Source organism: Mauremys mutica, chromosome 5, assembly GCF_020497125.1.
Source record: "Mauremys mutica isolate MM-2020 ecotype Southern chromosome 5, ASM2049712v1, whole genome shotgun sequence".
NCBI classification, from domain to species: domain Eukaryota; kingdom Metazoa; phylum Chordata; order Testudines; family Geoemydidae; genus Mauremys; species Mauremys mutica.
The window spans coordinates 26,401,017-26,414,584 of record NC_059076.1 but is presented as its reverse complement, the minus strand read 5'-3'; the positions used below and the strand labels follow the sequence as shown (position 1 = coordinate 26,414,584).

Sequence of the window (13,568 nt, the reverse complement as noted above, 5' to 3'; positions counted from 1 at the left end):
GCTCAGCAGTTCTGGAGCTGTGTTTCCCTTCTGCCCCCTGTATAGTTTGGGAGATGTACTGTTACAAATATACTAATAAAGTGATAGTATTTGCTTTCGATTCATTTGGATACATTCAAATATGTGTCAGCAGTCACAGTGCAAGAGCTGCACATTTTGAAGTATGTAAATCTCTACAGTATCAGAGGTCAGAGCTTATTACTGAGACCTGTGTGTGCATGAATTTCCAGAGAAATTTATGATTGCCAGGGTGCTTTCAAAAACATCGCCAGTGTGTTTTTAAAGGGGAAAAAAAACAGACTTGCTAATGTCAATTAGGTGAAGGAAAAAGTCAACCAGGAAGCATCATTCACTCCTTGAGCACATACGGAAATTGCCTTAGACCGAATCCACAAGAGATTACAAAGGTGAAACTGCAGATCAAATTAGTAGTGGAGAAGGTAGAACAAAGAACACTGCAGGTTTGTCTCTCAGTGGAGAGAAAATACAAATTTACTGTAGTGTTTCAGCCTGAATACTCTAGATCCCAGTCCAAAACTTTGAGTCCTAAAACCTTCTTCGAATACTTTGTATTCAGAGAGGTACAGAAGAATATGATGCAGAATCATGTTCCTAAAATACCGTTACACACTATATACAAATATGTTCCAATATTTGACTGAATGTAATAATAGCAAAAGTAATGTCTATGATGTAGCTAATCATTTAACTATAGATAGACTCACAACAAATGACTTATCTCAAAAGTGGAATATATATTACAGTTGGATACAGGCCTGAGCCATGGAGTTCAGATCTTGATCTGGATCTGAATTCAAACTGCCTATGTAGGTTAGAAGGAATGGGGATGGACAGACTTCAGATCTGGTGTCGCGGGTCAGATGTGTTACTAGTTGCAATAAAATAGAGCACAAATATTTCTAAGTTTGATCTTGACTTACCACATTTGAATCTTGGTCGAGGACCTGATTTTTAACTTCTTAACCGTTCAAAGTTTGCGAGTGTTCAGACTAAGCTTTTGTGGAAATAGAACTTCTGATAATAAATATCCAAAATTAAGTTTCCTTACTGCCAGCTGAACTGAAGATAAAGACTTTAATGCAGCCCAAAGATCTATCCTTGAGTAATGATGGTTGATATTATAGAATCCTAAATTATTTTTAAAATTACCTTGTGCATTTTAAAATGTATAGCCTACAATTTTAACTGCAGTGCTTTGTCACTGCACAAAGTATTTTCTTCTTTTCATTAAAAATGTGTCTTTTCCATTCTCCAAGGACTCTATTGTTAAGGAACAACCATCCTGCCTGGTATTTCAAGATAAATGCTGCTACCCATGCTGTGGTTATGATTCTCATCCAAAGCAGTGGTGCAAGATATCAAACTACAGTCTGTTTAATTTAATAGGATTTACTTGGAAGCCCACTACTACACTCCTGAAGCTGCCATCAGACCTTACATCAAAGCAGTAAAACCGTCACTGAAAAATACTAAAATATCGAAGTAGAGCAAAGCTTTTAGGAATGAATAGTCTTTATACTATCCATTACTGAATAGAAAGATTATGCAAGTATTAAGAATTATTTATATAGAAATAAAAAACCGTAATAAAACTCTTTAAAAATCTATTTCCTGGGATATGAATGTCCGTTGCCTACCTCACACTGAAGAACCATCTCATTACCGCAACCACTGCAAGGTGTTTACTGTTAAACAAAAGAAACTTACCCAGGCTCAGGCCAATTTCTGCCCTCAGCTATATAATCATAAATCTTGGTGACGTGGAAAGGAACTGCTCATGTATATCTAAAGGCACAATTTGGTTTTGCTGCTTAAATTGCACTGGAAATGAATATTTTAACAATTCACTCACCGTTTGGCCACATCAGGCATTTTTGGCTCTTCTTTTTTCTTTGCTTCCCCAGGTGGTTCTATAGGTGTAAGTACTACGGCAGCACAGGAGACTATGGATTGATATGAATCTTCCCGGCAAACTGTGAAGATAAAATACTTTGAGTATTACAAAGCACACTCAATGTCAATTTAAAATGTATATAATTGTCAATTACCATTCATAATATGATAAAAAAAAGAAACACCCCAACACTACGTTGCATACCTGACTACACACCATCCCAACATAAGGGTTATTGTAATAAGCCTCACCCAGCATAGACACACTGATGCAACAAGATTACTTTAAGTCAGTGATGGGGTAGCGTTTCAAGAAAAGGGTTATGGCAGGCTTAGAACCTAGAACTAATTGGTATATGGCAGGAATCGGCAACCTTTCAGAAGTGGTGTGCCGAGTCTTCAGTTATTCCCTCTAATTTAAGGTTTCGCTTGCCGGTAATAGATTTTAATGTTTTTAGAAGGTCTCTTTCTACAAGTCTATAATATATAACTAAACTATTGCTGTATGTAAAGTAAATAAGGTTTTTAAAATGTTTAAGAAGCTTCTTTTAAAATTAAATTAAAATGCAGAGCCCCCCGGACTGGTGGCCAGGACAGGGGCAGTGTGAGTGCCACTGAAAATCAGCTTGCGTGTTGCCTTTGGCACACATGCCATAGGATGCCTACCCCTGGTATATGGGCTTGATCCAGCACCCATTAAGTCTTTCCATTGAATGCAGTAGGTTTTGGATCCGGCCCACCAATACATCCTCGTGGGCTACCTAATTTATCTTCATTGCTTAACTTCTCAGGAGTAATGGAGCAAAATTCTTGTGACCAATTTGCACGGAAACAGGCCACTGAGAATATATTTATGATTCTATTGGTGGAATATGCCAATATTTTATTGTCTGTGAAAAGTTCTCCGACGTTTTGCTACCTGTTTATCAAGGAGTCTCTCTTTGTTTTGGCAGTCTCATCATCTAGGGATTCCCACAGATCATTTTCTATATTGTTATTCAACATCAACTGTCTACTCTTGCTTTACAATATCCTCATGCAAAATCCAAGATTGTTGTGAAATTCAGCATGTATTTAATCAAGTAACATTTATTCTATTTTGAACACACTTACAATGCCTTATAAATCTTTTTAATATTAAAAAGATTTATAAGGCATTGTAAGTGTGTTCGAAATAGAATAAATTCTTCATTTTAATGAATACATTTGCAATTAAACATGGGCTGGCCTCCACCTGAGTATGACCAAGTGGTCAAAGGTCATTCTGCCTCTGTTTCCCCCCTCTTCAGGGCCCTTTAAGAACTGATTGTCCACACATAGTTCAAACAAGCTCTCTCCTGGGGTCTACTTTATTGAGTCCTCTGGTCCTCTAGGCTTTAAGGCGAGTTCACTGTCTGCCTGCTGATTAACAAAGCACAAGCTCGTGCAGCCTTTGGCCCAGCTGGCCGTCACAAGTCTCTTCCCTGCTTGGAAAGTGTCTTCCTGAGGCCTCCCTGCCTGAAGAGCCTTCTCCCACTCTCTCCTGCCTCTTCAGCTTTTTCCCTGCTGATTCAGGACGTGTAGAAGCCTTCTTGCTCCCTGCTGTATCTACAGCCATAGCTGCAATCTCCTTGTCTTCCCCCGTCTATTGCAACTTCCTGCATTGTTTTTTTACATGTGGATCACTTGATGCAACCCAGATGTGTCTCATCCTGTAACCAGGGCTGGCTTATCCCATGCCTATGAGCATCCACCCCTTTGTGATGTAATGAGTGAAAAGCTTTGTTCTCTCATTCTCTGCCTTTTATAATCTTCCCCAGCTCCAGTGGCTAGATTGTAACCACAAAATCCAGTCCAATTAAGGGACAGTGGATAGTGAATAACTGTGCTGGCCCAGGAGCAGGACAGGGACCTAACTGTGATTCTGAGAATAACAATTCAGATGTCTTATTCCATGGTGGAAGTATGCTGCATCAGCCCCATTCCTGCCACAGATGACTGCTGCCTCCACCATGGCTCCACTCTGCCGGGTGCTACATGATGGGATGGGACAGGAGTGCATAGTGCAGAGTCTTGGCTCCACCTTTTCATCTGTGCAAGAAGAGGAATAGCAGCTCTCCCCCATGCAGATGGTCTGGCAATGTGGGTAAACCACACAGAGGAATAAGGGGATATTTACTGTCTTGTGCAGGCATGCAGCAGAGCTCATGACTTTCCTGAGTGATTAAGCTGAACAGTACAGATGGCCCAAGCATGGGCAGAAATCCAGGAGGTGTTGACAGGAAGAGAAGCTGTCCATTAATCCTTAGTGGAAATCAGGTAACTATTTTTGAATACACTTGACATCTTCCAGGATTTTTTATCCTTATATAATAAAATATTTGTGTCCCTTCTTGAGTCGGTCTAAATCACTGGAAACATAAAATGAAATAGTTTATAAAATGTCACTTCCATCTCTTCCTTAAAAGTGATGTTATAACCTAGTCACTGTTCTATATATTGATCAACAAAAGAAGGCTGACTCCAAAGACAAGTTGCAGCCTATGCTTCTCTATATACTTTATTTTACATCTGGGATATAAACTGTAGCTACATATGCATAAACAAAGAGGCAAATATTGTGTGTGCACCTGTGCACTTCCAAATGCCCTCTCCAATACACATGCAAAAATAGGACAGTACTGGACCAAGAAACCATCTTTTGCTCTTATTTTATAACAGTAGAATGGGTGCCCTTCCAACAGCTATAGTTTCATACTGTCATCTTGCAACTTGCAGAGTGAACATCCAGAGCTATCTGATCCCTATCTAAAGAAACCTGCAGAGGATATTCTGCCTGATAATTTTGATCAATTATTGTATTCTTATTCGTATAATCTTTTCCAGAAGAACTGCATATGAGTGGACCAACTCCTGAAATCTGACTACTTTAGTTTAGTAGGCAAGTGGTTTACTGTGGTAGAATAACCCCCTTACACCTTCACCTTTAACCATATGTGAAGTCTCCTTAACCCTGCAGAGGTTTATTTGCCTGATCAAAATTTATTCTGAGTTTGGGACATTTGATCAACTGTTTCTTCTCCTTCCAACTTCACACAGAGATGCAATGTTGGCATCGTTTCTCAAAGCAACTACATCACTACCTTGCTATCTTGAATCTCTGCACACCCAGCAGTACATCATTATGGTACAGGGTAATTAACTAAAATGTCATGAAAAGGTAGCAACAAGGCAAGAAGCAATATTCATATCCTCTCCTCTTATTATCTGTTCATAAATTTCATTACAGAAATAAGAATATGCCTGACTGCAGGCTATCAGCTTTCATACAAAACTAATGGTGAAAGACTGCGTACTTTTTGAGGTCATTTTGCTTTCACATTTTCCACTTCTTGTTTTCCTCTAACAAAGTTTTTTTCCCCTTATATGTACTGCTGGCATGCACTTTATTAATAAATAATCATCAGTGTAATAATTTTATATAGTACCTTTTATCCTGAAGGATCCCAAAACCCTTACAAACCTCAAGGGGTTTGTATACACATAGGGATTTAGCTGTCAGTTAACTATAGCCCCTTCTGGGGTCAAACAAAATCTCTTTGCAGCACACTGGGATGCTACACAAGTTAAGCCATTTTCAGCTGAAACTGCAGGGAGAATTTAGGTAAACAAAATATAATTATCTGACTTGAAATTTAGCCAGAACACCCCAGTATAAATGCCCTCTGACTCTATTATTAAACTATTTGTTAAAGTAATTGCCTTATTTCATTCTATTGCCGTACTGAGTTTTGTTTCTGAATGTATTACTGTATGTTATGGTGTAGATTTAGGATATGCTATTTTTGAAGCTGGGAAACAGTTCTATCAAATTATTTATGTGTATGTGCTTTAATGTTTATTCCCCTCTGTATGTTATGGTTCACTAGCCCTTACTAATGATACTTTTTTTCCTGGTTATGTTAATTCTTTTCTTGTTGGATTTGGTATAGAGAGAAATTTGCGAAATACTTACTTATTTTCAGTTCAAATACTGATTCTAATTTGTACCACACCCACACTGAGTAACAAGTAAGGGCTTCCTTCCATCCATGAATAAGAAATATACCCATCGTCAAAACTAGATGATTAGATTTAATATATTTCACTTCACTTATTATCAACAAATAAGCAGGGCAGTAATAAATTCATATACTTACACATTTGAAAAACAACAGTGAAATGTAGTGTCTGAATTTCCAAGCTCTTGGATAGTTTTGGCTCACTGCCTAACTACAAGTATATCTCATGCAAACAGGACAAATATAGGGCCTGATTCTGATTTCCTTACTCACATTGAGTAGCACCTAGCTCCACACATTGAGAAGTACGGTTCTATTCAACATGTGAAAGTATCAGACTCTGGCCCATTGGGAGAAATATACAGAGTAGCACTACTTCTGCCATGTGTGGTGATTTTTTTCAACACCACATGTTTGCGTTACTATACTAATCACTAACTTGCTTCACAAAAGCTGGCCCTGGCCCTCTAAATAGAAATATTTAATATGAAATCTGAGATCCAGTTTTGCTCAATTTGTAGGATAGAAAAGATAATTGCTCTTTTCATTGCCGGCTAAATGCCAGGAAAGTGGTAACAAAATATGTGAAGGACATGCAAACTTTGTGGTTGGGTTGGCACTAGATGTCTCATTAGCACATGTGCTTTTGCAAACCTCCAGAATTTGTTTGTCCTTGAAACCCATTCATTACAACAACTGAGCACGAAATCAGAGTTAAAGTATATAAGCAACTAATTTTATACTCTACATAACAATTCCTTTTGCTGTCAGCAACAGTAATATTTATGACCACAGAAATGCATTAGAAATTGAAAAACTTCTGGCAAAATATCTTGTAAGTCACATACAAATGAGACAGTACTTTCTAAAAATGTTCTCTCCTTTTTTTCATAGTACAAGGACAGCTCTTGTAAACAAACTCATAATGACTGCAAACAACGAAAATAATGAGAAGAGCCTGGGTACTCTTTATGGTCATTTAGGGTTTGTCTACATTGCAATTAGACTCCCGCGACTGGCCCATACCAGCTGACTTGGGCTAGCATGTAGATGTTCAGACTCAGGCTGTAGGCCAAACTCCGGGACCCTCCTACCTCACAGGGTCTTAGAGCCTGTGCTCCAGCCCAAGCTCAAATGTCTACACCACAATTAAGCAACCCTTTAGCCTAAGTCTCATGAGTCCAGGTCAGCTGGTATGGCCAGCCACAGGATTTTAATGGCAATGTACATATATCCCCTGAGAAATATTAATGCACTTATTTTATAATAAGGAGCTTATATATGATAACCTCCCTATGAATATATGTCCACAGATTACTGAAACAGGAAAATACAATCATTTCATGTCATGTACATCTCTTGTAACATTCTTCAACTTGTGCTGTAATGAAGTACTTACAGTTTTGTTGCAACCCCTGAAATTTCCTTTCAAAACTTGGGCCAGGTCACCACTATAATTTTACATCGGTATAACTACATTACTCAGGGGTATGAAAAATCCACACACCCCAAGGGTCATTGTTATAGTGACCTCTAACCCCTGATGTAGACAGCACTATGTTGACAGGAAGACTTCTGTCAACATAGCTACCACCTTTCACAGAGGTAGATTAACTACGCCACTTCACTGAAGCATTTTAAGTGTAGACCTTGCCTTTGATGTTTAACAAGTAGCTCAGATATTTACTACTAGTTATGCTTGGCTTAGGTCAATCCTTGTTGGTTTATGTACACCCAGAAGATAATGTATTACCAGAGGAATATATTGTCTTTTCTTTTCAAGAACAATGAGAATTACTAATGTATCAAGTTTCTCTTAATTCAGGTCATTAACTTTATTAATACAAAAGTTTTAATTCCCCTATTTAATAATGCAAATGGCCAGGAGTCATTAACATCTGACAGCTGTTCAATAACCTGTGTGAAAGGAGTTAGTGGCCTCAGTCCAGCTTCCAGTAGAAAAGTATCCAACAAAACAAAAACCACCATAAAAGGTACTAATTAGCAACATAGCTGGGATAATTGAATTATCATTAACTGGTCATAGAGAGTGAAATACACTCTCACTGCCAGAGATGGTTCCTCCAAGGAAACACTAAAGCATATCAGTGGGACAGTACTAGGCAAGCTTATGCTGCCAAATATGATCTAACTAGTCTGAGGATAAACAGAGGGCTACCGTTCACAAATGGTAGATTCATTGTAAACAGTTTTTAATATTAGAAAAGAGGCAGAATCGGGTTAGCATTGCTCAACAAAAAATATGCTCTTTTGATGAAACTAATAGCAAGTATTACATAGTTAGAAGACAAAGGAAAATTTTCAAACAACGTGTAGCTGCCCTAGAAGATTCTGTGCAGGGAATCAGCGCCAAATAAGAGGTGCTGGATTTAAAAGAGCTTGATAATTAAAAGCATTGCACATGATGCACACTAAGCTATTATGAATAATCAAGGATCATAGTTTGGAACATACACTGATTGCAGAGAGGTCCAGAAAGAATCCTTCAACCTCGATACCCACACAACAGGCTAGGTGCACTATACTGATTGATAACTTTTCCCTGAAACATCCCGCATGGGTCACTGCTGAAGACATGCGACTGAAGTATTGGGAACAATGTTTGAATTCAGCATGGAAAATCCTATGTGCCAGGTTATTACAGAATGCAGGAAAGGAAACCAGTGTGACCCCAACTATCCCTGACTGTGGCCCCTAGGGGCCACCACAATACAAGTATTGATAATACAGCTTCTTCACTAATTTTAGTCATGGTAAGACTCAGGAAAGAGCCTTAATATTTGAGCCTATTAATGTATATATAATTCAAGATAGGTAAGAGCTGAAACACCCCAGGCTACTAACCACTGATTATTCAATGCAGCAACTCAGACTGATGTTCAGAGCTTAACTAATACCACCGAGAATGAGAGATTTTTGCTACTCATTAAAGTGATAAGTCCATTTATATATGTATACTTTCTGTGATGCTCACCACTTTCATTCCACATAAAGCTTCACCCCCATCTCTTTGCCTCTTATTAAATTCCCCTCTTTTATAGTCTCTGTGGGGCAATATATGCTTGCCTGGCCAAATTTCTCTATACAACAACCAGTAAAAAAAAAAACCCTGCAAACCTAATGAATGCTGAATACCAAGAGAACAAGACACAGAGACATCACACTAGGGTTACCATACATCTGGGTTTTCCCAGATATTTCCTCTTTTTTTGATCCTCCACCCTCTCACCAGGTGAATTTTTCAAATAAGAGGAAATGTCTGGAATTTTTGCAGAGCAGACATTGCAGCTCAGAAAAGAGCTGGCTCCATGTCCCAACTGGTCCCTTTCCAGCAGCCACAGCTGCCAGATTCTACCCACCCAGTCCCCGGCTCCCAGCCCTGAGAAGGGGGGGAGGCAGGAAAGCGCTGACGGACAGCTGGCTCTGCATCCTGGGCCTGCCACCATGACCGGGAGTGACACTATCCCCCACCTCGAGAGTGAGGCCATGGGTAACCTCCTCCAGTACCCCCAGGTACCCCTCGAAGTATACACACATCCCTCCAACACCCATCAAAAAAACCCTCCAGCACCCCTCCACTGTCTGCCCCCACCATTCTCCCCCACCCTCCCAGTTGTGTCCTCTTTTTGGGAACCTGAACGATGGTAACCCTACCTCACACCACCCTTCACATTTATTTTGATTCCACCTACCCTGTGGAATGTTGATCTGAAATGGGGGGAATGCAGCTTCAAAGCCATTTTGGTTCCCCTCTTAATGCACTTCTTTTTATGATGTGAGGAATGGGGACACGAAGGGATTTTAATGGGGTAAGCTTTCTGTTATTCTAAAATCATTTGGAAGTGTAACCCTTCCTCTCTGATGAAGGTGATTATTTATTTTAAAAAAGTTTAACTATCAAGTACAGAACACACGTATAGTAATCTCCAAGTGCATGTGCTCCATTTAGCTGTCTGATGAAAAGTAAATGCAAGGAAATATATTGCTGCAGATCAGTGGCGGCACTTGGCAGGGCTCCTGCCCTTTTTTCAAGATGCACAGGATAAAGACCCACCCTGGTCCTCCCCACCTGTAGGGTCACTATGGGCTACAGGAGACAGACACTTTCCTGAGGCATATGGGAAAGGGGTTAAATTGGTATCTAGATTCACAGATGTGTCTCTAACATTTGATTGATGTTATTTTGCAATTGAGAAACAGGCTGCAATCGTATAATTAAAAACTCTATTGTAATGCATATGCACGACAAAAAAGAGTTGAGGTTGGATGCACCAAGAGAGAAGTTATAAATAGCAAAATAATATGAATGATAGTCTTTAAATTTATACTATGCTGGTGTGTGCTTGAAGAAAGACCAATAGGGACTGTGCCACTTTGTTATTAGTATAGTTGGAAGGAATTATATGAATAATTGCTACTATTTCTACTATCAATAGGGTATATGGTACACAGGCAGAATGACACAGGATCATCGTTCCTAAAATTCAGATGGGGAGCTACTGCATTTTTTTTTCACTTGAATTATTCAGTTATTGAGGAGTCGGAATGAAAACTATTGGGGGGAGCATTTAAAAGAAGCAACCCTGGCCACCCGACCAGGAGCTGTTGGTATTAGAGTAATTTCACAAGAGTTGAGCTTGTGATCCCAAGTAGTCTGTTAATTCTGGCAACCCTGATAAGAACAGTGGTTAATTTATCCAATGAAGCGCTTTGTTGATTAACATTTCTTTAATTAGAAGAAAAGCTATGCTAATTCAATCTGTCTCTGGTTAGTTCTTTTCACCAAAGAAAACCTGAACTCCATAACTAAAATGTTAAACAACAGGGTGAACCTCAAAAGTTTTGGATTTTCATTTGTATAGACCGGGGTGGCCAAACTTACTGACCTTCCGAGTGGCATATGACAATCTTCAGAAGTTCGAGAGCCAGGGCGCACCTGGAGGCACCTGCTGGGGCTTAGAGCTTCAGCCTTGCTCTTGCTGAAGCCCTGAGCACCAGCAGGTGCACTCTGTGGGGCTGAAGTCTCAAGACACCCAACCCCACCGGGCAGAAGCCCCTACCCCACCATCCCATAGCAAACCTGAAGTCCCAAACTCCCCTCCACCCCAGTCAGATAGGTGGAGAATGGGACGGGGAGGTCCACAAGCCGCACTTGAACTGTAAAAGAGCTGCATGTGGCTCGCGAGCCACGGTTTAACCACACCTGGTATAGACACTCAAAATGATGCACCTTCTCCAGCTCTCTTGCACAGTGGGGCTGGAAGTCCTTGTCAAAACAAACTTTCTCCCAAATTCTCTAATTCTGGTTTCAGATTAAGCCAGGGGGAGAAAAAACAAACAAACCCAAGACCTTTACAGCAATATTTTGACACCTGAGCTTGCGGTCTTCCCCAAAGTGAATAAAAGTGCAGGGGGGGGGGGGAGTTAAGAAAAAAAAAATCGAAATCTCAGAAAACCTTCAGTTCCGATCTGCATTTTGAAGGACAGTGTGTCTGTGTTCTTATTCTAGTGAACTTAACATTATTTTAAAATTCTCTGAGTTACTTGCACACAACTGCATTGTGGTATACAAGAGAAAGGTTTGAGCACCACTTCAGGGAGCGTGAGGTCCGAAAAGGGCACCACAACATCAAGGTGTGCCTTTTCAACATGCTCAGCATTTTTTAGGTGCTGGATCACTTTGATTTAAAAGTCAATTTTACAGAGCTTGCACTTCCCATTATAATTCCATTTTGATTTTTCAAATCTTGATCCTATTTGTGACTACAAACAACTGGTCCTCTTCACCCATTCCTTAGATTCCTTAGTGGCGAGATCTATTTTTTTCATAAATGCAGAGATACCACCTACCCTAAACACTTTGGCAAAATCCAAGTACAATTTTGATTGAACAATCTCCTTCTCAGCCCTGGACACACAACAAAATCTCTCTGTTGTACTCTGCATCATTAAGCCTTAAAGCCTTGGGAGCTGATGCTTAAAGCTGTGGGAAAGGTCACCGCACGTAGGGATGAACACACTTTTCACCAGCCTACTTATGTAAGTAAAGAATATGCTGTACATTCCCTGCTGCTGGAGACTAGATTTGATTTAGACCTTGGGAAAAAAAGAAAATAAATATATATATCCATACTGTTACTAGTTCTACGCTTACTCTAGCCCCTCTTATCCCTCAGACCACTGCTACATTTCAAAATATCAGCCAAATGAATGCCTAGGAGAATGTCCATAGCCCCCGAAGGGTTAGTTGTAATAATTCTGCAATAAAACCGCAGGGCCAAGTCTTAAACACAGCGTAGTCACAATCAGAACATTTGTAATAGCTACAATTAGAGGTCCATTACTGGCAAATGAATTACATCCTATCAGCTTCATGTGTTTTCCACCTTTTTCATAGTAGTCATAAATGCTGCACTTGTATCTCCTTTGTGTTATCTAGATTGGAGCCCAAGTGAGAAGATTATGCAACTCAGCATTAATCAGAAAAGATGGCATTTTTATGACATGCTAGCAGTTCTGTAAAATCTCCTCCATCCTTGGAATTCATGGATGTCCTACAGCCTGTCCAATAACACAGTGGCTTGTGGCAATCAAGTCTGCACTATATGTACACAAAGTGAAATTAAAGTGAATATAAAATTAGGTTGCAAAGGTGGTAGTAAAACAAGTTTTTTCTTCTTAGCATAATGTTACTTTTAACAATGTTTTAAACACACTTCACTTCTCCCGCTCACCCTCAAGATATAAGGCATAAGATATAAAGAGTCATTTAAGCAAAAAAGCATTTATTCTTCAACTTTGTGCTGCTTAATACACCAGAAGTGTGTACAGAACATATTTCAATAAGATCTTGGGCCAGATTGATCTTGGAGTTTTATACTGCTGCCCCATTACTGAAGTACACACTTCACTGAAGTCAGTGGAGCTATGACAAGTTTCATCATCTGAGGATCTATTTTATTCTTATATGTTTTTCTAGCCCTTTTATGTTGCTACTCTTTCAATATGATAACCATATCAGGAAATGTTACAAAATTAGAAGGCCAAATAAATGGGAATCTCGTACTGGTATTTGAAGAAATGGTGTCTGGAAATTAAGTACAAACTGGGTTTTCCAGCCGTAACTCTTTAACGACACCTACAATGTACTTCAAGTGTATCTATTCATACTTGAGACTGCTCCTTCAACTTGGACTTTCTCATCTATAGTATCTGTTCTGCACTACTATATCAATTTTAAGTAGTTCAAACAGTTTACATATGAGTTGACAAATTCCCATTCAGTGTAGAAAATAAAACTACGTTCTGCATATATGTAAGGAGTCAGTCTCGCCGCACATGCATGCTGTATTCCCACTGACTTAAGTGCAAGTTGCTGCAAAACATCTGAAGACAGAATCTGGCCCAAAGACACTGAGGTGGAACGCTTTTTGTGTCCATCCACTAGTCCTGCCCCTGAATTCGTGAAGATGTAAAGTATGTTTACTTAATCTAGGGTTGCCACATTCCTAATTGTTGGTAACCAGACCCCCAAGACCCCGCCCCCTGCCACCTCTCTTTCCCCAGGCCCCGCCCCATCTCTTCCCCCCAAGG

General features: G+C 39.7%; 1 protein-coding gene across 10 annotated transcripts in view; it reads right to left on the bottom strand.

Annotated features, from left to right (window-relative positions):
- Positions 1–13,568, bottom strand: part of CCSER1 (coiled-coil serine rich protein 1) — a 1,044,860-nt gene that overhangs the window by 791,564 nt on the left and 239,728 nt on the right. For all 10 annotated transcript variants that reach the window (XM_045019268.1, XM_045019270.1, XM_045019277.1 and 7 more), the window contains exon 5: positions 1,874–1,994. In XM_045019268.1, coding sequence (XP_044875203.1) covers positions 1,874–1,994 — 121 coding nt within the window. The remainder of the gene's footprint in view (positions 1–1,873; positions 1,995–13,568) is intronic.